This window comes from Microcaecilia unicolor, chromosome 1, assembly GCF_901765095.1.
Source record: "Microcaecilia unicolor chromosome 1, aMicUni1.1, whole genome shotgun sequence".
Classification (NCBI taxonomy): Eukaryota; Metazoa; Chordata; class Amphibia; order Gymnophiona; family Siphonopidae; genus Microcaecilia; species Microcaecilia unicolor.
Window position 1 is genome coordinate 425,336,124 of NC_044031.1, and position 26,906 is coordinate 425,363,029.

At 41.7% G+C, this 26,906-nt stretch overlaps 1 protein-coding gene across 1 annotated transcript in view; it reads left to right on the forward strand.

Moving 5' to 3' along the window:
- The window catches only part of ATP9B (ATPase phospholipid transporting 9B (putative)), a 706,895-nt gene that overhangs the window by 591,603 nt on the left and 88,386 nt on the right, over window positions 1-26,906 (forward strand). Inside the window, 4 exon segments of the mRNA XM_030211876.1 lie at window positions 147-230; window positions 3,141-3,311; window positions 17,154-17,252; window positions 24,443-24,532. Coding sequence (XP_030067736.1) covers window positions 147-230; window positions 3,141-3,311; window positions 17,154-17,252; window positions 24,443-24,532 — 444 coding nt within the window.

The window sequence follows — 26,906 nt, forward strand, 5'->3', positions numbered from 1 at the left end:
GTACTATGACAGTTTTTTTATGTAAATGTTAGATATTATATTTTCAGTATTGCCAGTCTAATACTTTCCATAAGAATTCATTTTAAAATATTAAAAAGAATAAAAGCTTGGTGATTTTAATAAATGTTCCATATTCTTGGTTCTAGTGTGGTAACATGGCAAGAGAAGGATTACGCACTCTGGTTGTTGCCAAGAAATCATTGACAGAAGAACAATATCAAGATTTTGAGGTATGAAAATGCTACAGCATTATTAGAATACATAGGGGTCATTTTACTAAAGGGTGTTAAGCCCTTGACATGCAGTTAGTGCATGCTAACAGGCTACTGCAGAATGCATTTAAAGCATTTTGAAATACTTTGCCTGTCTGTGCAGGCTAACCCATATATAATCAGTTTTTTAAAAAAATATTTATTGGAGAGGCGTGTCATGGGCAGTCCTGTGTTATCCAGCTAGCGTGTTACGATTACCGTGTGCTATCTGGGTAATGCAGAGTTAATGTAGGAGTACTTAGCGCCTACTAAATAGGTGGTGGTAAGTGCTCACACATTTATTCATTGCAGGTAACACGAGCTAAAGGAAACCTTAGTGCACGACTCCAATTAATACAAAAGAGAAAGCCCTACAAAATTCTGCATTCAATCTGGACTTAGCATATGGGAAAATCACTTATTAAATTCAGATTTTACCACATCTTAGTAGAACTACCCCATACTCTCTTTGGAGTGGATATTCAAAGCTGGTACCTGTGCGGGCTTTGGCTTTGAATATCTGGCTATTTTTAAGCCAGCTAACACATAGCCACTTAAGTCGATATTCAGCGGCCATGGGCTAGAGCATAAAATTAGGACAGACTTTTATGCAGTCCCATTTATGTGCTAAGCCTGGAGCAGTGGACTTTCAAAGGGAAACTTTTTAAAAAGAAGCTTAGCCTACATATGTCAGCGTGGTTAAATGAAACATGCACTCTGGAGTTCACGGTGGCAGATGCCATAAAGCTGTGTTTTGGTGCACTTTATTTAACCACGTTGACATTGTTCTAAGTACATTTAAGGTGCTATGAACTTTTTTTGATTGTTCATGAGAAAAGCAATTTAGAAAAATATGTAATAAAAAAATTTTCTTTTGTCTACGGGGGTTTTTTAGTCTATGATGACTTTTTGTACGTACAACTAACTGCTTATTTGAGGGCTGTCGTCATAGGCGCCCAGTATAAGAGGCTTGGGGAGGCTAAGCCTCCCCAACCGCAAGCCCCAAGCATCTCTCTCTCTCTCTCTCTCATCTCCCCGTCTATCGTTGGTGTTAGAGCAGCAGAAAAAGCATTGCAGGCTGGACTTCGCCTCCGTGCTTTAGTTGTGTACAAGGGCGGGCCAGAGCTGAGAGACAGAGAGAAGGCAAAGCACAATTAAAGCACGGAGCCTGCAATGCTTTTTCTGCTGCTCTAACACCAACGAGGTATGATAGATGACGTTAAAAATTTGCAGGAAGCCTGGAACTCGAAGGGAGGGGACCCTGGAACTGTCTGTGAGGGAGGGGGGGACCCTGGAACTGTCTGTGAGGGAGGGGGGACCCTGGAACTGTCTGTGAGGGAGGACCCTGGAACTGTCTTTGAGGGAGGGGGGCCCTGGAACTGTCTTTGAGAGAGGAGGGACCCTGGAACTGTCTGTGAGGGAGGGGGGGGCCTTGGAACTGTGCATCTGTGATATTTTGCATGCAAGTTTCAATTTTTCTAGTATTGCTGCATGCTGAGTCTGACTTCTTGAGGTAGCTTTCCAGTTCAGTATTTTGCCTTCATATCTGTTGTGTCATGTGTTTTTCATGTGTGATCAAGATGCAGTATTCTGCTAGCGAGTAGTATTTGCAGCCCTTTTTGTTTTGTTTCACTAGGTTGTGTACTGGTGTTTTAGAGCCAGGTGTAATTATAGGGCTGCCTTTCCACGCATAAGGTTGTAGCTCGTCCTGTCCTTGGAATTAGTGCTGTTATGGTTTGGTAAGGTTATGAGTGTGTTTTTGCACAAGTTTGTGTATAGTGTTTTGCAGTGGAGAGATTGTGTGTTGGCCTTACTGAGGTGGCACCAAAATATCAGAAAGGGTATAGAGCCTAAATCATGACACACTACCTCTTGAAGGATCTACATATGGTCGTTAATAAAAGGAGCTCATTGTGAACACTAGCCACCCTAAAAGGGTGTTTTTTTGCTCTACATGAGAATTGTGATATTATGATCCCTTGTTTCATATTGTTAATGGTCTGCATTTTCCGTATGGTGGTATATTGGTGTATTAGGTCTGCCCAGTGTAATATTTATGGTACAGTAAGGTTATGAGTGTGTTTTTGCATAAAGTTGTGCATAGTGTTTTGCAGTTGAGCAATTGTGGTTAGTATATGCTTTGAGCAACCACTTTATTCTTTGACATATGATACATATCTAATATCTAAATTTAATAAAAGATATTAATTGTGATTATTTTATTTTTACTAAGTCTCTCATGTAAAGCCCTGGATGAAACTAGCACTTTTTTTTTAAACCTTTGCATGCCTTTGAGCTTGGTAAAATGGGGAAAATACATGTAGATTTCTGCCTGCCCAGAACCATGACTTCTTGAAATTTCTGTATGGTGTGGATCTCCATATATAGATAATGGCTTTCTGAAATCAGAATTTACATGTGTTTGTGATATACACGTGCAAATAACAGCTAATTACGCATTCATATGTTTCTAAAATAATGACTGTACTGTCACCCTGCAAGTGTGCAGTTTTCAAATTTGGTACTTTTTGTTGACATGCTACAGGCTCTGCTAGAACTCCAGTTTTGCATTTGCTTCTGATGGTGAAAGATTCATTCTGCCTGTGACAGAAATTCTGAAACAGATTTTGGCATCGTTTCCATTTGAATAATGTTCCATTTTTTAATGATTCTTTCACTGAAGACCTATTTTCTTATGCTACTCCTCAGTCCGCTCCACTTTCAGCTCATACCAGGACCTCTTATTCTAGAACCACCTTTAATTTGAAGAAATGGTTATTTCAATGTTGTTGATATCATATCCTCCTCTCCTCTATGGTATATGTATTAGATCTTGAAATCTTATCTCATAGCGCTTATTAAGTTTCCCAAATGTGTTCCTTTAAACAGAATCGATATAACCAAGCAAAGTTAAGTATACATGACAGAACACTGAAAGTGGCCGCAGTGGTCGAGAGCTTGGAGAGGGAAATGGAATTGCTGTGTCTCACAGGTGTAGAAGATCAGCTGCAGGCTGATGTACGCCCAACACTAGAGATGCTAAGAAATGCTGGAATAAAGGTATGAAGTAATAATCATTAAGAATATATAATTTACACACCGAAACATAAATATAGTGAAATTTTGTCTTCAGAATTAAACCTGTATACTTTATATCTGAATATTAACTATTTGTTTTATAGTATTGGTATACTGGTTCCATAGGAAGACTTCACCGTAGCTCTAAACATAGACTCATTAGTCATGTGTTAGAAAAGTCGATTGTTAATGAGTTGGTTCACCTTTTATCCAAAATCTAGCTGAACTTTCCACAAAAAGGAAGAACAATCTCACAACTAATAGTGGAAAATATTATTCATTGCAATCTCATAAACAATAGCTTTATTTCTCTCGCAATAAATAATGGAAAAGACCTCAAAATCTAGTGGTGCTAACACTTGTGTTTGAAAACGCATCCACTATGTTTGCAAATCATCATTGGCCAAAACCTCCAACTTTTTATAAGTGATAATGACAACATAGTCAGTGACACTCAAAATGAAAGCAGCACACTTATCTTAAATCTTCAAGCCCAACAGGATCCTGTTTTGATGACGCTTTTTTCAAGGGAATGAGTGTGCATTCTACCTGTAAAACAAAATCATAACAACATATAAAAACTCAACTCTGAGAACTCTGTTGAAAAACTTGGTTAAAAAATTACATTGTTGAAAAACATGGCAGTACTTATTATGCGCCTCACAATCTCATGTCTATTACTGTCCTTGTGCACAGCTACTGCTAATTTACTCGCTAAAATGACACTTTGTTTTTCTCTAACAGTGTTTTTTTTTTTTTTTTTAAATAATCAATGCTTGCCGCATCCAAACTATGGAAACCTGTCAAATCCAAACATAATGGACACCCAGAATAGATTGTCTTAAAAGCAAGGGGTGGATCCTCATAAGAAAGCTGACCATTCTATCATAGTATTCAGGCCAATTGGTTCTAAAGTCTTCATATTGTGCTGCTGGTGAAGGAGGGGGGTTAGCCAAAGTTGAAGTAGATACCTCAAACAGGCTGGGATGTCGAACTTAGGAAGACCCTCTCTGTAAGGTAGAAGGAGAAACAGTAGGAGGAGATGGGGTGGATCTCCTACCTGAACTCAGAGGAACCGGACGCCAATGAGAGTTTCAAGGAAGGAGGAGCACCCTTAATTAGATGCCTAATCATATGGCCTCTAATATTTGGACTACTGGTGGTGTTACAAGAAATGATTTATTTGGGGAAAAGAGCTCTAGAGAGCACTCGCTACTGTTTATAATTTAAGAGCAGGTGCTGTATTTATAAGTTTTAGGATATTAATTTCTCCACCAATCACCAAAGGTGATAATTGCAATAAATTAAATTTAAGTATATATAAAAAATACCATATACTCAGAACACAAAGAGACCGTAATTTTAGCTTCAAAAAGGTTGATTTAATATACAATTGCACACGAGAGGTAGGTTTTAAGAGATCTCTACAGATAATCTGTGCTTAAGTAAGGCAAAGTAGCAGGTCTAGATCAAAAGTTATGTTACTTACAAGTCCTTGTTACAAGCAAGCTGTGGTCCAGCTGATTGATGAGCACATGTTTGAGGAGCAAGGCATCAGCGGACCCCAAAGAGAGCAGCAGGTCCCAAGAGGAGGCAGGTTCCAAGAGAGCGAGCTGGGCTGTTTCCAGGCCTTTTATAATGTTAGCAGAGAAGCATGGTGTGTACATGTCCTGGATATTTTGCAAGGCATTATGGTTAATGTAGTCTGTTCACATGACCACATTATAAGTCCTTCCTTTCTGCACATGTCTGAAAGCTGATGGGAGGGGCAGGTATACCTTTGACAAGCAAATGTCCTGTTTATGGTTTCCCCTCTGAAGTCTTTGTCTTCAATGGGCTCTCCAGACTTTCGGTCTCTTGGGTCTTTGGTTTTCAGAGATGCCCTGATGAGCGTCCAGGTACCCACCTTAGTCCATCTTTTGTTAGGTGGGAGGGCAGAGGAAGCTTTTTTGTGTTTAAGTGTTTGTAATTAACTATCCCTGCTATCAGAAGTTCCCAGAAAAAGGGATGGGGAGAGAGGGGCTTGAAATGAAACTATTTTCTCTGCTGCAGTGTCAAATATATAAAAGCTGCACAAATATATTGGTGTATATATAATCCAGCAAAATATAATAAACTGATACCATTACAGTGGCACACATCCAAGATCATTTTGTATGCTTCCGAAATAGAAAAAAAAAATATATATATATATATACCAGCGCCTTCTGGTTCCTTCTGGGCTCCTAAGAAGCCTGGCATTTGGGCATGCCTCATAGGGCTCATCCTGCAGCCATGTTCCACAGTAGCCATGCTTCTTTTCATATCTCCTGGCAGTGGTGGATGATGACGTCAGATGATCCTGCTGCACCTTCCCTTAAGTTCTCCAGTTGCCTGCCCCAGCAAGGCCCTAGCAAGGTACACAATGCTGTTCCCAGAGCTCTACAGCAGCTGCACTTCTTTTCAGCTGTCCTTATGGTGGCGTCCAATGATGATGTCAGGTGCTGCCTCTGCACATCCCTCAAGTTCTCCAGCTGTCTCCTCCATTGGGGTTCTGACAAGGTTTACAATGCTGTTCCCGTCAATATTTAAAGAGATAACTTGCATTCTTCGTCCACAAATAGATTACAGTTGACGTTTGGACACAGGGAAGTTAAATGACTTGGTTAAGTTCATATTTAATGGTGTATAAGTTCTGTACTCCATCTGCAGCATGGCCTGGGATGTAGCCACTATTGAATGATCCCCTCCAATACCAATGACATTCGCTAATGATAAGCTAACATGGATCGCAAACTGGCTGAACAAGAATCGTCTGAAACAACCCAAACAAATCTAAAGCCCTCTTATATCAGAGGGAGGAGGTAGGGCCCTCCTCAGTCACTATCCTTCTCTGTGGTATACATGTTCCCTTGGTATCCTTACTGAGAATACTGGATACCACACTAAATTGTGATCTCAGTTTTCAATCCCAAATCTCTTTGGTTGCTCAATCCAGTTTTTTCAAATTACATACGAAACAATCAATCAAACTCTTTTTTCAGGAATTGGCTCTTCATATTCTGATTCACTCTTTGATTCTTAGGTAGGCTGTTGCAATGTGCTCTACAAAGGCTTTAGAACCAAAGACTTCTGCAACTAGTATAAAATATAGCCATCAAACTTAACAGAGCCAAGAAATTTGACCATTTCAGCCCCCCCCCCCCCGCCTTTACACTAAGCAGCACACTGATTACCCCTCTCTTTCCCATAGGATCAGTGACGTACGAAGGGGGAGGCGGTCCACCCTGGGTGCACGCCGCTGGGGGGGTGCCGCACACCATCAGCTATTCCGGGGCAGAGGGAGCATGGAAATGAACGAAGCTGACCGACGCGCGGCACCCCCCTCAGCGGCGTGCACCGGGGGGGGGGGTTCTTTTGCCGGGGTGGGGGGGTCCTTTTGCCGGGGGAGGGGGGGGCACTGCACCCAGGGAGCGGGGCGCATCGGCAATCCGCCCCGGGTGTCAGCCCCACTAGGAACGCCACTGCATAGGATTACAAACTTTTGCTGCTGTCTTCAAGATCCGGTATACTTATTTATAGCTTTTCCTGTCCCATTTATTAATCCCTTATTGCCCACCCTGAGCTCTTAGATCTTCACAGCAAAATTGTTTACTTATTCCCACCTTCAGACCACTCTATTTTTTTTTCTGTCACTGGCCCTAGTTTATGGCATGCATTACTTCCTATTTGCGTTTGGAAACCTCTCATGAAAGATTTAAAGTTGCCCTGGAAACCTTTTTTGTTTGATGACACCTTTAGCTGATAGTCTTTTTTTTTTCCTCCCCCTTTGTCACTGGTGTGTTTGAAAGAGTATTTTTGGTATGAGCCTGCGGGATATAACTCTCTTCTCTCACTTTTCCTTTTCCACTTTTTCCTCACCTTATCAATGACTGTACTTCTTTTTCCACCCACTACACCACTGTCCAGGCACTCTACGCTGACATGCTTCTTTAATGTATGTTTCCACACATCAAACCCCCTCACTATGCTCCTGATATAGCAATTATGCCTTTGCTTCCTTTTTTTTTTTTTACATACAGTTCTGTCAGCAATGTCTAGCTATATCAGGGTGGGGACCTCTCCCATCCCTGCAAGAAAACCTGTCTGGCCAATATCTAGCCACACCAGGGTGTGGTGGGCCCACCGCCTTCCCTATGTGAAAAACATTGCACCCAATGTATAGCTATGCTGGGGTGGGGGGCCCATCTCCTTCCCTAAATGCAAAACACTCCAGCCAATGTCTAGCTACACTGGGGTGGGGGGCTCACCTCCTTCCCTTCATGAAAAACACTGCAGGCAATGTCTAGCTAAGCCTGGGTGAACTCTGTCTAAGCGGTTGAAGGCCGCTCCAAGTGCTGGTGTGAAAACAACTTCAGGTGAACTCTGTGTACACGGCCGAAGGCCGCTCCCAGTTCCGGTGTAAATACAACTTTGGGTGAACTTTGTCTATGCGACTGAAGACCGTGTGAATTCTATTCCATGGAGAAATGATCTCGTAAGCAGAAGTCTTTCACTACTGAAGAAAAATTATAAGAACATAAGAGTAGCCATACTGAGTCAGACCAATGGTCCTTCTAGCTCAGTATCCTGTTTTCCAAACAGTGGCCAAGCCAGGTCACAAGTACCTGGCAGAATCTCAAATCGTGGCAACACGCCATACTACAAATCCAAGGGCAAGCAGTTGCTTCCCATATCTGCCTCAATAGCAGACTATGGACTTTTCCTTCAGGAATTTGTCCAAACCTTTTTTAAATCCAGATACATTAACCGCTATTACCACATTCTGCGGCAAAGAGTTCCAGAGCTTAACTATTCATGTAACTTCCTTAAGTGTCCCCTAGTCTTTGTACTTTTGGGACGAATACAAAATCGATTTACTTCTACTCATTCTACACTACTCAGGATTTTGTAGACCTCAATCATATCTCCCTTCATCCGTATCTTTTCCAAGCTGAGGAGCCCTAACCTCTTTAGTCTTTAATCAAAGGAGAGGCGTTCCATCCCCTTTGTCATTTTGGTTGCTCTTCTTTTAACCTTTTCTAATTCTGCTATATTTATTTTGAGATACGGTGACCAGAACTGTCTATCCTATAGATATAAAATTTAAAAATCTAGGAGTTGTTTTTGACCAACATCTTTCCTTCGAAGACCAGGCTCATGAAGTAATTGCTAAGATGTTCAAGACAAGGAACATAGAAACATGACGGCAGGTAAAGACCATATGACCCATCCAGTCTGCCCATCTTCTGTAACCCCTAATTCTTCCTGTTCCTAAGCGATCCCACATGCTTATCCCATGCCTTTTTAAATTCTGGAACAGTCCTCGACTCCACCATCTCCACTGGGAGGCCATTCCACGCCTCCACCACCCTTTCTGTGAAATAATACTTCCTTAGGTTACTCCCAAGCCTATTCCCTCTTAACTTTGTTGTATGCCCCCTCATTCCAGAGCTCTCCTTCATTTGAAAAAGGCTCTCTTCCTGTACATAAATGCCCTTGAGATATTTAAACGCTTCTATCATGTCTCCTCTCTCCCTCCTCTCTTCCAGCGTATACATGTTGAGGTTCATAAACCTGTCCCTATAATTTTTGCATTCAAGACCGCTTACTAATTTCGTAGCCGCCCTCTGGACCGACTCCATCCTGTATATATCTTTCCGTAGGTGTGGTCTCCAGAACTGTACGCAGTACTCCAAATGAGGCCTCACCAGAGACTTATACAACGGCACTATCACCTCCTTTTTCCTGCTGGTCATGCCTCTCTTTATGCACCCAAGCATCCTTCTGGCTTTGGCCGTCGCTTTGTCTACCTGTTTGAAATGTGGAGATTTAACAAGAACTCATTCAGATTAGTAGTTCAAACACTGACACTTTCAAAATTGGACTATTGTAATGCACTATATATAGGAAGCAAAGAATCTATACTTAAATTGCTTCATACAGTACAAAATACAGGAGCATGATTAATTTATGAGGCACCAAAATTTAATAAGGCCACTCCTTTACTTACTGCATTACATTGGCTTCCAAGTAGAGGTCAAATTATGTTTAAAACATTCACATTAATATTCAAAATTTTGTATGGTATGGCACCAGACTGTATGATGAGCCTAATTGTCTTGTTAGCTAGAAATGCAAAGCTGACATCAAGAGAATATTTGCTTATTACATCTACCTAATTGTAAAAATGTAGCACAAAAAAAGCTGGATTTGGTTATCTAGGATCCAAATGGTGGAATCTCATTCCAAAAGAAATCAGAAGCATAATCTCCTATCTTCTATTCCGAAAAGCTTTAAAAAATTATGTGTTTAAAAAATATTTCTCTGTGTAATCATTAGTGTAGAAATCTCATTCCAATATATGTGTACTGTTATATTCACTGTTTTATTGTAAGCCACATTGAACCAAAATTTGCTTTTTGGATAATGTAGGATATAAGAATAAATAAATATTTCCTAGTGCTGTTGTAGCTTTCTTTTTTGTAAACTGCCCAGAATTGGTAATGCTGGATGATTGCGGTCTGAAAAAAACTGTATTGTATTATAACATTCCAGAGCTTAATTATGTGCTGCATGAAAAAAAGTACTTTTGTATGACTTGTTTTCAAGCTGCTGGTCATGACTTTTATGGAGTATCTCCTTATTTTTATTGTGTTTGAAAGGCTAAACAACTGTTCCCTATTTTAACTCACGATTTTCTATCTTAACTTCTCTCCATCATCTTTCTCCATGCTGAAGAGTCCTAATATGTTTAGCCTTTCTTCATAAGAGAGGTATGCTACCCCCTGTGTCATTTTGTTGCCCTTCTCTGAATAATTATGATACTTCCATTTTTCTTCTCCATTCCTTTTCTAATAATTCTTAACACTTTTATTTTTTGTAGTCTCAGCACATCAGGCAGAAAATTTCCATGTATTCTCCACAATGACTTAAGATCTTTTTCTTGGATATTGACTAATCTGCCCTTACATTAAGTTTTTTTAATAATAGGGTAATCCTGCACATACATTCTTAGTTCCTGCCTAAGGCAGTATTGGATTTCAACCAATTAATTGTCCTTTCAAGATGTTTCCCCAAGCCACATGTTCATGATGGTGAATGTGCTTTGCATACATTGGATTACAAAAGAACATTAGCCTTCTGTTTGGAGAATACCCATAGGCGTAGTTTGACTGTTTCATTTGGGGGGGCAAAAAATGGGCGGAGCATATTAGCATATCATTTGCATATATACATATGCAAATGAATATGCTAATATGGAGGAAGGAAATGAAATTTACAGGCAAAATATCACAGATGCACATTTCAAAAAGCTGACATTTCAATTAATAAATTATGAATAAAATAAACTTTTATTTACCTTTGTTGTCTGATCATGTAGTTTTTCTATTCGCTTTGATCCCAGTGTCTTCTGTTTTATGCAGTGTCTTCTTTCCAGTAGGCTTCCCTCTGCTCCCCACCCTCCCAGTCCCATCCATCTCTTGCTCCTTCCCTCTGCTCCCCACCCCTCCCAGTCCCATCCATCTTCTGTTCCTTCCCTCTGCTCACCATCCCTCCGTCCCATCCATCTCTTGCTCCTTCCCTCTGCTGTGCCTGACCTCTCCAAATCCCATCCATCTCCTGGTCCATCCCTCTGCTCCCCACCCCTCGCAGTCCCATCCATCTCTTGCTCCTTCCCTCTGCTCCCCACCCCTCCCAGTCCCAACCATCTCTTGCTCCTTCCCGCTGCTCCCCACCCCTCCCAGTCCCATCCATCTCCATCTCCTGCTCCTTCCCTCTGCTCACCTCCTTTCCCAGTCCAATCCAATTCCTGGTCCTTCCCTCTGCTCCCCACCCACCCCTCCCAGTCCCATCCATCTCTTGCTCCTTCCCACCCCTCCCAGTCCCATCCATCTCCTGCTCCTTCCCACTGCTTCCCACCCTCCCAGTCCCATCCATCTCCTGCTCCTTCCCACTGCTTCCCACCCTCCCAGTCCCATCCATCTCCTGCTCCTTCCCACTGCTTCCCACCCTCCCAGTCCCATCCATCTCCTGCTCCTTCCCACCCTCCCAGTCCCATCCATCTCCTGCTCCTTCCCACTGCTTCCCACCCTCCCAGTCCCATCCATCTCCTGCTCCTTCCCACCCTCCCAGTCCCATCCATCTCCTGCTCCTTCCCACTGCTTCCCACCCTCCCAGTCCCATCCATCTCCTGCTCCTTCCCACCCCCCCAGTCCCATCCATCTCCTGCTCCTTCCCACTGCTTCCCACCCTCCCAGTCCCATCCATCTCTTGCTCCTTCCCTCTGCTCCCCACCCCTCCCCCCCGCGCGAGGTCCAAGATGGTGACTCCGTTTACCCCCTCTCTTCCTCCCTCCCTCCCTCCGGCGCAGGAAGCAGTCTTTTCCAGCGTTCCTGGCAGCTGTAGCGATATACACGCTGCCTTCGGTCTGCCCCGGAAGCCTTCTCTTCAAGGTCCTGTTCCCACCTATGCGGGAACAGGAACTTGAAGAGAAGGCTTCGGGGCAGAGCCAAAGGCAGCGTGTACAACGCTACCGCTGCCAGGAACGCTGGAAGACTGCTGCCTGCGCCGGAGGGAGGGAGGAAGAGAGAGGAGTAGACGGAGACGCTCCTCTCCGTCCGCTTGGCTTCCCTGCCCTCTCTGTCTGCGTCCCGCCCGAAAGGAAATGACGTCAGAGGAAGGCGGGACGCAGATAGAGAGGGCAGGGAAGCCAATCGGACGGAGAGGAGCGCGTGCCTGCATGTGTTTTTTTTTTTTTTAACTAATGGCGCGGCAGCGCCTCGCGTCGTTTGGGGGGGCACTGCCCCCCCCCCCCCCCCCCAGTCTACGCCTATGAGAATACCAAAGCCTTTAGAAAGTCTGACCAGGTTTGTGTTTCTTTTAATCCCAGTAAGATAGGTTTGCCATAGCTAAGCAAGCATACCCCTTGTAATTGGCTAGCAGACTGCATCTTTTTCACTAGTGTTCACCTGGTCTTCACCATAGAAAGCCATGTCTAGACTCCTAGTGTCAGACATTGCAGCTTTGGTAGCCCATCAACCTGCATGGAAGAGATCTGTAAGGCTACAACATGAACTTAAGTCCACACATCTCACTACTTTTGGATGAGGGATTCCTTATATAACGGTTGATTAGGTCAGTCTATGTTGAGAAATCTCAGTGATGTGTAGAATCCCACTCTATCCTCCATGTTTTTTGTTCCCAGGCTGCCTTCGTAAAAGAGAATTTAAAAACAGCAAAAATGGAACGGTGAGGTCAAGATGACAGAACAGTGGGAAGTGCAAGAGAGAGCTCCATATTATCTTCTTGACTCTTTTCTAAAAATATATGTTAGGCACATTGATGAATGCCAGAATGGAAAGGAAAGCTTAAGGGCTCTCTGCCCCTAATGCCTGAAACTTCCTCTCTACATCCTTGGCAAATTTGGGCATTTCCACAGAACTCAAGGTGAGGAAGAGCCCTGAGCTGGAGGGCATTCAGCCCAAGTGATTCATCAGCTCCCCCAGTACCCAGGCTACGGTGGCATTGCAAGCGCCAACTTGAGACCTGGAACGAAGCACTCCAGTTGTGGCGATGGAGAGACAAGTGATACCAGTCCCTGTGAGATTACATCATAGTGTAGGAAGTGCCGCAGAGATGCCATGGTCTGCTGGGTTGGGGGTAGTTTTCAGAGCTCAGGCCTCTGTCAAGTGGTAGAGATCTTGGGAGTAATGGCAGCCATCCTGGTGAGACAAAGAGTGAAACAGTTTGTCCTTAAGTACCAACTTTAACGTTGAATATGCCTTCTCTCCAGTCCTTGAGAAGTCCTGAAGAAATCATTCTGGATATAATATGGAAAGCATTGTAATCCCTTCACAAGATCTGTTCTACCTTTGTTATTGTCACTGTGGAGTACTCTGCATCCCTAAAGACAGTTGGGTTCTCACACAGTAAAAATAGCAGAACTGGAAACTACAGTTTCTCAGATTAAAGATTTTTAAGGCCATGCATCTTTGAAAATCTAGAAAATTCCATGAGGAATTTGAATTTAAGGCTTTAATTTCCCATGTTCAATTTCACCTCCTAGAGACCTTTTTTCACAGGTTCTTGAAGGAGATTTTCAAATATTCAGAGAACACTTTGGAGCTCATTTTCGAAAGAGAAAAATGTCCAAAAGGTAGCATAATTCTACCTGGGAGCATTTGGACGTTTTTCGCACAAAAAGTCCAAATTGGTATTTTCAAAACTAATGTGCATTCAAATCACAAGGGGTGTGTTAAGGGTGGGATCTGGGCATCTTGGACATTTTTCAGCTATAATGGAACAAAACAAAACTGTCCAGTACTAAAACTAAGACATTTTGAGCTAGATCTGTTTTTATAACGAATACGTTGCAAAAGGGTGCCCTAAATGACCAGATGACCACTGGTGAGAATCAGAGATGACCTCCCCTTACCCCACCAATGGTCACTAACCCCATCCCACCCCCCACCCCAAAATGTGATTAAAAACATTACTTGCCAGCCTCAGATGTTATACTCAGGTCTGTTAGAACAGCAGTCAAGTCCCTGGAGTAGACTAGTGGTGGGTACAATGCACTGCAGCCAGGTAGACCCAGGCTCATATTTCCCCCTACCTGTTACACTTGTCGAGGAAACTATGGGCCCTCCAAAACTCACCAGAAACCTACTGTACCCACATATAGGTGCCCCCTAATAGGTTTTGGGTGGATTTTGGGGGGCTCAGCAGACAAGGTAAGGGAGCAATGGTGAGATGTATACCTGGGAGCATTTTATAAAGTCCACTGCAGTGCCCCCTAGGATGCCCTATTGCTTTCCTGGGATGTCAGGAGGACCAGTTTACTAAAAATGCTGGCTCCTCCTACATCCTAATGGCTTGATTTTGTGCGTTTTGCACAAGTTCGGTTTTTGTTGGGGTTTTTTTTTTTTTTTCAAACTATCCTAATCACAAAACCTCGTGCAAAACTGTATTTTTAAAAAATGGACGTTTTTCTTTTTTGAAAATGGCTTTCTTTCCTATTCAGATTTTGAATGTTTTTTACAAAACGTCCAAAGTCTGACTTAGATGTCATATCAAAAATGCCCATCCAGACTTCCCATCCAAAAACTGTACTATATACATTGAGTATTAACAAATGTATAAAGGATAAGGCTTTCTGAAATGAATGAAGTATCTGCTGATAGGTTGAATATTTCTGCAGTTCTAGAAAGATCATGTGAAGAAATTTATGATATAAAAACATTACTTTTCTCTTTTGTTTTCCTACAAGATAAAGAAGCTCAGCTTCAATTGTATTTTCGTTCATCAGATGTTATTTTTCTCTGATAGAAAATGAAGATCTTTCCAGATGTCTCACGTTTGACCCAAGAAAGATGCAAAAATATCCTGGCCATGTGCCAGAAGTTAATTTTTATGGGAGTCATATTTTAGCTTCATTTTCCATATTAATGTGTTGTAAATATGCAGTTCCAGATTTCGGCATAAGCTAAACAAGTTAAAGCTTAGGGCCTTACGATCCACAGGGCCTCACAAAATCTCTGAATTTGTTTTTGGCTTTTTATGTATGGAACTGACAACCACAGTTGAAACAACAAAATTCACAAAATTAACTTTAAGTATCTTACTATTAAATAATTAAAAGGCATCTATATGTGTTCGATTTTTTTCATGGCGACCCAAGGTCCTGTCTTGGTACGCACCTTTCTGAGACCACCTGATGTATCTTTTTAACAAGGGCCTCCAAGCTTTATATAGCTTAGAGCCTCACCGTCTAAATCTCGCTCTGTAAATATGACGGAGCATACCATTTTTTTGACTCTCAACAATTGCATTTATTCTTGAATACTAGAAAAGCACCATGTCTGTGCCATGATGTAATAATGGACATGTAATTAAAGCAAGGTTTCCTATCTGTTTTTAATTTCTTTTGTTACAGTTTCCTCTGGCTTTAGTTCCTTGGAGTCCCTCTAATTGTGGACTACTTGGCAAGCTATATATTGCTCGTTGTATTTTTTGTTTGTGTTTACTGTTTGATATTATTTTTTATACAAGGTAAAATGTCATTTTGAAAAGCTTTTAATAATAAAAAAAAATTTAAAAACAGCAAAAATTGTTTATTCCCAACAAGAACATTTTGTTTTCTGTTTTCTCCTTTGAGAATGCTAAAATTAGGTTTTCTATCACTGAAGTGCCTTCGCTTCAGAACCATTATAAACCATTGCTTTTCCTGTGCAGGGACAAGACTATGGAATATTTTACCACCAGATCTAATGCACATATCCTCCTAAAAAAGGCCTTGAAGACTTATCTGTTTGACAGATAGGTATTATGTCAACAGTTTCAGACCATCTATGTAACTGATTTCTTCTTCCTGTTAGGACTATCACTAACCACACCCTCTCCAAAAGACATTACATGATCTGATACCTGCAAGCGAGCCTTCTCCACAGTAGCCCCCACACTCTGGAATGCACTGCTTGAAAGGCTCCACTAAACACAAATATCTCTACTTCAGGAAGCAAGTGAAAATGTGGCTGTTCAGGCCTTTTATTGAAGAAGTTACCAACTTGTTAGCCTCACTCAAACACAGGAGGAGTGACACAGGCTGCACATACTGCAGCAGGACATGTTTATCCATTCCTCTAGCTGACTCTCTGACCTCTTCGAACACTTTGACCTCATGTGCACCTTTCTTTAAATTAGTCACCTTTTTTTCTAACTGCTCTTACCTCTCTATATGTTCCATCTTTGTTTGTACCCTACACTGTCAATTAAAATATTCTATTATGTATTGTATATACATTGTAAGTCGTATACTATGCCATATTTTGTAATATTTGAATATTTTTACTTTTGTAATTGTCTCTCATGTTTGATTTATTCTTTCTGTACACTGCCTTGAGTGAATTCCGTCAAAAAGCCAGTAAATAAATCCTAATAAATAAATATTATTATTCCTTGAGATGTCATTTTCCTTATTGTAAACCGCTATGAATCATTTTTGGAAAATAGGCGGTATATAAGGCTCTGAATAGAATAGAGTTTTAAAGACAGGGTGGTAACTAGGGATATCCATGTGTGTGAGGGCTTACTATCTTGATTGTCGCTGGAGAAAGCAAAATTATATGCTGTACCTGTAGCAGACTTTTTCTGAGGAGAGCAGGACAGAATTCTTCACAATATCCATCCAACAAAGTTTGCTGTTATCAACCTTTTAACTGTATACTCTACTGAGGTAGCTCTGCATAATGCTACTAGTGCGGGAACACATACACACAGGATACCATACTGAAAACCTCTTGAGTTTTAGAGAGCTTTGAATACCTCTTGATATCTGGGCTCTGTCAGATGACATTACCCACATGTGAGGACCTCTTCTGTCCTCACAGAGCACCTGCTATAGGCAAGTAACTTTGCTTTATTTTTAGTTTTCTACCACTTGATTGCATTGGATGAGCACACAAATCTACATTGTTTAAACCAACACCCTCCCTCATGTCCACTACCTGACCTCTCAACCCTTTTTCTGTGATCAACCTCTTTGTATATCCCTTTCTTTTATATCTTCTACCGGTTAACACCCCCTACCACCTCCACCCCTTTACCATCATATGCTATGAACATTCCAAGCATTTTTACATTCTGTTGTAATTTTGGTCACCATTTTGTTTCCTAGTAGGCTATTACAGGCTTCCTCTAGTTTCTTTAGGAAGCATTGTACAACCAAACAAAAAATGATTGATGGACAGATGTAAAAATTCTGCATACGTATGAGTCCTTTTTTGTTGTTGTTATTTTCTACAGATATGGATGCTCACTGGTGATAAATTGGAAACTGCCACTTGTATTGCAAAAAGTTCCCACCTGGTATCTAGAAATCAAGACATTTACATTTTCCGACCTGTAAGTTTTATTTTGTTATTTTTACATGGTGTTATTCTTCCAGGCAGTTTTCCATAGTGAATCATTTTACATTGTTTTGACAAGTATGATGGCAAACTATTCGTTTGTGCAAGTAAAAAAATAACAGTTAACTTTTTAGCCATTCAGTTTTAGCAAGTCCATTCAGCAAGATTTTTAGAAGGAGAGGGGATGTTAGTCTTGTATGGTGGAGACAACTATAAGGAGAAAATGAAGTCATTGCTATTTGAAAACCATCATCTGAAGCAAAAACACTAATATATAATCAGTAGTCCCTCAACAAGTTAAAAAAATTACTATTTATTTTAACAATAATAATTGTAGCAGATTTTTTTTATTATTAATGTCTTCTTAGAGATATTAATACAATGCCTTATACAGTCATTTTTTGCACATTCAGAAATAAAGTGGCCTTACAGATTCTTGTGAATAAAGATGGGTCCAAGAAAACTTTTTCTTACACACTTAGGGCCCTGTTTACTAAAGTGCACTAGCGTTCTTGTGCACGCTAAAAATTAGCATGCACTAACGCTAGAGACACCCATAGGAATATATGGATGTTTCTAGTGTAGTGTGCGCTGAAAATGCTAGTGTGCCTATAACGCGGCTTAGTAAACAGGGCCCTTAGGATTAGATTTCTATTAACATGTGGTGTTATTAAATAAGAACATAGGAACTGCCCTGGTAGGTCAGGCCAGTTGTCTGTCGAGCCCAGTATCCTGTTTTCAACAATGGCCAATCCAGATCACAAGGAGCTAATAGGATCCCAAAGAGTAAGTAGATAGGTTCCATGCTTCGTATGACCAGGGATATTTTTTTATTTCGTGGATTTATATCCCACTTTAAAGTCAAAGCGGGTTACAAAAAAAAACATTTACAGTATCAAAACACACACTAACAATCACATAAAATCATAAATCTTAATTGCCATAGACAAAATAAGGAGAACCGCCAAAGAAACAGACTTGACTTTATCCATCAGTAAATGCTGTTACAAAATAGAAAGTTTTTAACCGTTTCTTAAATTGTTGATAGTGCAAATCTTAAATAACCTGGAAGAAGATTCCACAAATTCCTCCCAGCTATTAAAAATGTATGATTTTGCATTTCTGATAAATGACAAACAGGCACAGATAGCTGCTTCTTCGACCTGGAACAAAGATCTCATTGTGGTTCACACATGATCAAAGAGTCTGTAAGATATTGCAGAGTTACATCATATATACGTTGATGGATCAAAGTCAATATTTTATACTAGAAATTTTACTGGCAACCAGAGCAAACATTTCAAAGCAGTCGAAATATGCTCAAATCTCTTCGTTCCCACAAGCAAACGAGCTGCCGTATTCTGAACAATCTGTAGAACCTGTGTCTTAGCTGAATTCAAACCCAAATAAAGGGAGTTGCAATAATCTAACTGCAATAATACCAGGCTCTACAGAACTGTACAAAAATTGCTCACTGGTATCATTCCCTTTAATTTACTTAGCACACGTAACTGAAAGAAAGCAGTAGAACTCACATGATTTATTTGTGATTGCATACTTAAATTATGATCTAACACACCCAAATTCGAAATAATAGATTTCGCACCCATATATTTCAAAACTGTAGGCAATAAAGAATCTAAATTTTTTTCCAACATACGTGAGTTCAGTTTTACAAATTTAAAGATAAATCGTGGTATTGCATACAATCTGAAATAGCATCCAGATTTATACTCAATATTCCTGTTAACTTCTCAGGAGCTTCAGTGATAGGAGAAAAAAAAACTGAATATCATTAGCATACATGCGGAATGAGACTCCCAACCATTGGAAGACCTCATTCAAAGATGCCATGTACACATTAAATAATAATGTGGACAAGGCTGAATCCTGAGGCACACCACAATTTATCCTATAACAATTTGACATTTCCTCACCTAGTTTAACCAGATATTATCTGCCTTGTCTTCTGCCAAGCTTTGCCCAGTGTTGTGCCTAGCCTGAGTGACTCACCTGCAGTAGTCGGTCACAGCTGCAATCTGGGGGGCTCATCTCTCCTTGAACTGTGACAGATTGAGAAAACCATGAGCCCCGACAAGTCCTTCGTGTTGGGAAAGCAACAATGCTGTGGATCCCTTACTGGGAGGAAGGCTTCCTCGGTGTAGACTTGTTCACTTTCTGCTTGGAGATCCAGGCTTTGGTTGAAATGTATTTAGGAATCTTTTCAAGCTTCAGTGTTATGTACAGTGCCCGAAGAACTGGACTATGGGATGTGGTCCAGGACCCTTCTGACTGCAGAAGGGGCCTATGGTTTCTGGATAGTTCATGGAAGACTGTTCTTCTTGTTCCAGCACACCTGAGAAGGTGCTACCATTGGTCTCCTGTGACACTGCACCCTGGACTGTGAGGGGAGGAGGTCCTTTGAGGAGGCAAGTACCGTCACGGCTCTGCAGTGCCTTTTGCCCCGATGCACCTTTTTCTTGAGGGTCCTGCGGCATCCCTGGAGTGGCAGTCCATTCCTTTGCCATTTCTCCATCTGCTGACTGATGTTGGCTCCTTAGGGAATATGCTGAAGATGTAGTTTTGTGTTCCCGCAACAGCAATGTTGGAGGACCCTGCAGGGAGCATCACTTCCTGCTTTGTGGTATTTAAGGAGCCTACCAACTTGGTCCTGTGCCTACGCAACAAGATCTTCCATTCTCCTTGTGTATGTTCCAGCCAAGTCCTGCCTTGTTCCAGTTCATGCCTTGCCTTATCTTCAAGTTCTAGTCCAGCCTTATTTTCAGGTTCCTGCCGTGCCTTGTTTCCTAGTTCGAGGCCAGCCTTATTTTCAGGTTCCTGCCGTGCCTTGTTTCCTAGTTCCTGCCTTGCCTGTTGTATATCTTGCCTTAATTCTGTTTGTCTAGTTTGGTCCGGTCAGTACCTGGTTCTTGCCCTGCCTTGTCTTGTTTGGATCTAGTGTTTAGCCTTATTGTCTTGTCTTGTCTGGATCCAGTTCCAGCCCTGTTTGCCTTGCTTGCCTTGCCTCCTCCGAGCCCATTTCCAGCCTAGTCTGACTTGTCCTGCCTAGCCTTGTCTATCAAGTCTTGCCTGCCCTGTCTTCTATGTAGTCCAGCTGCCCACCTTATCTTCAGTCAAGTCCTGCCTATCTTCTGCCAAGCTTTACCTAGTGCTGTACCTAGCCCGAGTGACCCGCCTGCCATAGCCAATCCTGGCTACAGTCCTTGAGGTCACTTCTACTTGAACTGTGACAAGTACCAAAACTTCAGGTCTGTATTTTGTAAAACCTCTCCTGGTGTCCTTAAACCTGGGAGAGATTACAACAGAGATAGTATTCTGATTATCCACTTTGGCAAAACACATAGTGGTATCCAAAAAAATCCCACTTATCAGAGAATAAAATACACTTGGCTTAAGCTCTAAACTAAGCAACTCTCCCAGGCAATAATCAGTCTAACTCAATCGCTGCTCAGTCAGTGCCAAGTGGTTGTGCACAGCTGGGTTTAAATGGCGCCATTTGTGATGTCAGAGGGAGGGCGGAGCAAGCTCCAACGCCCTAGCACAGTGCTGATGACAAATCACTGAACAGATGGAATATGCAGAAATCAGCTATCCCAGACAGACACCAGCAAAGGTAAGAAAGCTGAGTTGGAACAGCTTTTTCAGGGCAATGGGTTTAAATGGTGGCGCATGGGACATCAGAGGGAGGGCAGCCTACTGCTTCCAGGTTTGGATCCCTACTTGAATATGATGTGGATAAACTGAAGAAAGGTCAGGTGATAATATGACCCATAAGAATAGGTTGAAGGGTTTATTTATCCTGGAAAAGGGAAGACTAAGTGTTGACATGAGGGGCTTTTCACAAGGGTAGTGATCAGTTGTACTAAGGAAAGTGATGTGTTTACATTACAGCGAAGGATACTTAGGTTAGCTATTTAGAAGGACTTTCTAGCTACAAGGAAGGTAAAATATTAAAACAGCCTACCCAGGGAAGTGACAGTATCTTCGTCACTGGATGTCTTTAAACAAGGTAAGTCAAACATGCAGGGTGATATCAGGCAGTGGATTCTGCTTCAGAAATAAAAGGATGTGCTGGGTGAGCCCTAAGACCCCTAACCATCCTATTTTTTCTGTGATTCTGTTTTTTGTTACCTGTAAATAAAAAATAAATTTTTTTTCCACAATTGACTTGATTTAAAAAAAGAAAACCATAGTGAAAAATATATATTATGTATTTATAGATTTCATTTTTAAGCATGTTCCCTGCTTTTAACTTGGTGAATTAGAGACTTGATTGATGTTATATAATCAGACATTACATGCCTCTTTTCAGTGAACCATTTGCACCTACAGAAATAATTATTTGAATATAATTTACATGTAAATGTAGTTTGTTGTGAAGCATCAGAATGGCAAATTAGGCCCTGCAGAGTGTGATTTGCAATTAAATTATTAATGCTTCTGATAAAACTTCAGATCAATTTTTGTTGACCTTTTATGTAACGTTACAAATTAAGTTTTCCTGAACAAAATCTATTTGCTTTGAGTTGGATTTTTTTTTTAAATTTTCATTACCAAGATCAGTAATAGGTGATGAGGCTCAGAATCTGTTAATTTGACTTACATGACATTTTAAATTAGTTAGACACTCCTTGAAACAGACCTTCAGTATTGTCTTTGGTTATTGAGATGACCTTTACACCTTTCTCTGAGCAATATTATGAACAAAATGCATCACATAATGTGTCCATAATGATATTTTTGTTTCTAGCTGGTAGTTACTATAAGTTTTTGTTATCAAAATAAATGTTTCAGTAGTTTTTGTAATGGAAAGTTTTAGTGCCCCTTTAGATCCTGGAGGAAGTTGAAATCTTTGTAGACTGATAATCTTTGTAGCTGACAGAAGTGATGTTGTAATGCATGAGTTTTCAAGACCACATAGTTCTCTTCTTCAAATTTGATAACATGGAACATCATGAAAACTGTAAATTTTTTTGTTTATACTCCTTTCTTGCAAAAAACTATGCAGGTATTGCAGAATTCAGGCAGACAAGAAACAGTGCACGTGTATTCCCATGTTTGTAATAGAAATTTCTGTAAATCAAAATTTGAAACTAAAATAAATTTAATTTAATATCTGCTTAGAGGTACCAGTTTGAGTAAATGTTATTCTTTTGGCTTGATTGAATTAATAAGGTGATAATTTTCCTTCACAAGATAGTTTATAAGAAATTTGTTTACTAAGCCATGCTGTAGATGTGCTAAAAATTAGTGCATGCTAATGCTAGAAACACCCATAGGAATATATGGGTGTCCCTAGCATTAGCGCGCAAAAGATAGCACGCCTACAGCGCAGCATACTTAACAGGGCCCTTAGCATTGTAATCTGCCAGTGAGTGACTTGTGAGGGAGTCTATAAGATGCTAGCTACTGTTCCCTCTTAATGACACTCCTTTACAGTGTAACTCAGTCCCACCTTGGGGAAGTAACATGGGAGGGGTGAAGCCAGAAGGGCATGGTCCAGGAGGTATGAAATCTCAGGGTCCAATTAGGTTAAAGATGCCTAGATGGAAGCAGCAACGCCCAGCTGCATATGTGTCTACCAAATATACTTGAACTGGAACCAACTGCCAGTTAATGCTGGAAATGACATGCATGGTAGGAAATTTTTAAAAATTTGTCACAGCATTTTGGGTGTGTGCGTCAAATCTGAAATTACCGCCAGGGGTTCGCACTAGCCTGACAGTAGTCTTGTTTTAGAGCACACTGCATGCACATAGAGCCTACCACACCTTTGTAAAAGGGCCCCTTTATGTTCTGAGTTAATCAGGGACCAGTCTGAATATCATCCAGTGCCCGGTTACCTTCCGGCACTGGGGTTTAGCCCATGACTTCCAAACAAATTACTGCCAAAGACTGAATATTGGCCCCTAAAAGATTATAGAAACAGTGTTACATCCCACTCTTTCTTCCACAGGAAGCCAGTGAAGTTCATTCAATAGTGGAGTACTGTTTGGTAATAATACATGGTAGGGTATCATTTAAAAGTATGGGAATGCTTTCCGAAGTGTATTATAAAACCTAGAGCTAAAATCTAAGGAAGTCATTTAAAAAAGCTTGTGTGGCATTTACACGTGTAAATACCTTACACTTGGAGGGTAGGACATGACGACAGTGTGAGGTTCACATGAATGCCTATGAAGTTTTTCTTCTTTGTAATTTTGATTGTTCTAGTTCATTTTTCTTCCTTTGTCCTGGAAAAGAAAGGAATGTTGGTGTCCTTGGTGAACCTTTCATAAAATATTGGGGAAATTGTGCACATCCCAATTGCTCAACCCAATTTCTCCCCCCCCCCCCCCCCCCCCCCCACCACCCGCTCCTCTTGCAAGCAGCCTGGATGAGCAAGGCCTCACTTGAGGCCTGCTATTGCCGCCCAGGCTGACATCAGAGGGGGGAGCAGCTAATACCCCCCACCAAACACTCATGTTAAATTCTGGCTCTAGACTGACCCGTTGTCCCTGTCGGCTAACAGTATTTTCAATATATTCAATCAATCAGTGTTAATGTCCCCATAAAATTAGTGAAATTAGGATTTAGTTTTGGGGAGGAAGAGATTGGCTTCTTTTACAAAGCCATTCTAGCAATTCCTGCACAGCAAATGAAAGGAAGCCCATTCAATTCTTATGGGCTTCCTCACATTTACCACGTGGGAATCGCTAACTCAGCTTTGTAAAAGAAGCTCTAAGTCAGAGTCACAATATAGCCATTTTAGTTCTCAATCAAGAAATGAATATGGAGAAATAGGAAAAGCAAGGTTGCAAACAAATGATCAATAAAACACAGTACACAGAAAATGAAGACAGTTAAGGATTGCAATGCCCATCTAGCCAGGCTATTCCTCATGGACTATCCGTTTTTACTGCAGCTACTGTAACAACTGCACAGATCTTCATTTTCTTCTTTTGTAGAGTCACCTTTTTCTGCAAAAAAAATGACTTTTGCTTTTCAAAAAGACACTTGCATGAATGGTAATGAGAAGTAACTAAACATAGCATGTATATATCTGTGTTTGGTACCATATGTCAGTGTTTGTTTCTCTGGGGTATGCAATGCTTCAAATATTTTATATAAATATGCTGCTGATTTATTTTACATTTATTTATTGAATATTTCTTTCCTATAAAGGTAAGCAACCGAGGGGAAGCGCATTTAGAACTGAATGCGTTTAGGAGAAAGCATGACTGTGCTCTGGTAATATCTGGAGACTCTCTGGAGGTAATGCCTTGATTTTATAGAAAAAAATAACAGTTTAAGAACATAGATTTCTATGATGCTCTTTGCACACATGACAAGTACAGCTGTTAAAGCAGACTTACAGTACTTCTCTAATATTGGTGAGCTGTGTAAGTATTGGTTTTGAATCTGTCCATCTGCAGGAATTTAAAAGGTAAGGGTAAAAGGTCATGAACTTGATATACCGCCTTTCTGTGATACAACCAAAGCGGTTTACATATTTAGTGCATGAGATTTTGTTCAGAAGCAAATGTTTATCAGAGCAGAACCACCCTGTCACAATGTATATGGTATCTCGTACACCATCACTAGCGCTTACTACCAAGTACCATTTACTTGCAGTATTATTATATACAGGAACACAGATTATAATATCATTTATTTATTATCTGTGGGGCTGGCTTGAACTCAGGGATCCGGTCTTCCTTTCCCTAAGTCAGCTGGGGATGTAAAGGAAGTGGTATTCATAGCCCCCAGGTGATGGGAGCCCTAGTTATCAAACAGTGGCCTGATTCAGAGCCTAAAGATTGCAGGGTTCCTGAAGAAGTTCTTGTGCGTAGCACTGTTGCTGCAGTGATGAGACTATTTTACAAAGCTGCACTAATGTTTTTAGCTCGTGGTAAAAATCAGCCCATTATGGGTGTCTCAGCATTTACCACCAGATAAAAATGCTAGCGCAGCTTTGTAAAAGGCTCCCTAAGTCAAATATTATGAGGGGATATAGAATTGGGGGGAAATTACTGGACAACTGCAAATGAAGTGTCATTTTGCCAAAGCTGGAAACTCAAGGCAAAATGAGGAAACTGCAAGGCCTATTTAACTTTGTCATCCTATTGCACCTTAGGAGGGGGAGACACCAGCCTTCGCAGATAAACTCCTTGGCTGGAATAAGAGAGACAATCAGACTTAGTTGAGGCACAACCAAGTAAAATCTTTATTGGTATTTCTCTAAGTCAGTACAAAAAGAATTGTTCCCTCTGGATCAGAGTTGGCACTCAAGCCAGCAAGATGTTCAGGCTGAGCTACAAGGCTGCTCAGCTTGGCTTTCGCATTCTGCACTTTTATACCGTTATACGTGTCATTTCTCCTAAAACACGTGATTTCTTCTTATTCTAACTTATAACAATAAGGATATTTCCATATCATCATGCTGATCAATCCATAGACTGGTGGGTTGTGTCCATCTACCAGCAGGTGGAGATAGAGAGCAATCCTTTTGCCTCCCTATATGTGGTCATGTGCTGCCAGAAACTCCTCAGTATGTTCTCTATCTCAGCAGGTGGTGGTCACACACAGCAGCAGCTCTGGCTAGGTCTCTAAGCCTAATTTTTAGGTTTTGTTGAGTACCTGGGGTTGAGGGCTCTTCTTGAGCAAGTGCAAACCTGGTGGTGCCAGTTCCCTCCTTTTCTCCCCCCTCCCGCTGGCTCAGTTGAAAAAAAAAATTTTTTTGGACGTCCTTAAGGGCGTTTATTTCAACGTTTATTGCAGCTGCTCACTGGGACACCAGTTCGTTACAGCTCGGAGCGAGAAGCAGGTAATTTTACCTTTTTATAGCAGGCAGGGGGTTCGCTGTTCGGTCTCCACGTGGCTTATGGCGTCGGAGGGCGAGGGCGCGAGGATTCGCTCCCCAGACCGCGTGGATGCGTCTAGCGGGGATGCGGGGATTTCAAAACCTGAATCGCCTTTGTTAAGCATCAGTTTGGAGTCCGGTCAGTGTCCCAGTTCTTTCTCCGGTGCGGCGGTTTTTCCCGCCATAAGCGCCCATCCCCCGCTGCTCGCCCACTCCATGTTGGCCAGCCACTCTGCTCGGACGCCTTCTTCTTGGGCCGCCCTCGAGCTGGGAGACGTTAATACTATGGTCGCCCTTGATTCGGGCGACGGTAAGAAAGCGGCCAAAGTTAAGCGCCGTTGTTCCCGCGCGGCTCCTTCTCGGAGTTTTGCGCCGGACGCCATTTTGGATGTGCAGCAGGTTTTCCCCCGCTCCTGCGAGCGCCGGTTGAGGGTGCGTCTAGGGCCGTGGCCCAAGATGCAGAAGTGCACAGTTCGGGGGGCTTCTCCCCTGAGTTCATTTTGCTGCTGCATCAGGCTTTTCTTATGCAAAACGCTGCCCCTGCCCCCCTGTCTGATAAAGGGGTTGAGGCCTCCGGAAGCAAACGCCCTCGGGTGGATTTCCAGGCCCTAGAGGACTCTGTCTCCTCTGATGTAGATGAGGGCAGCGTATCGGAGTTCTCCCAACGGTCCTTTGGGGATTCCTTGGAGGAGACGGATTCCCGCTCGGATGGAGCGGATGACCCCTCTGCAGCGCGGATCTTTCGCTCAGAGGATTTGCCCAACCTGTTAGTGCAGGCCATGAGCA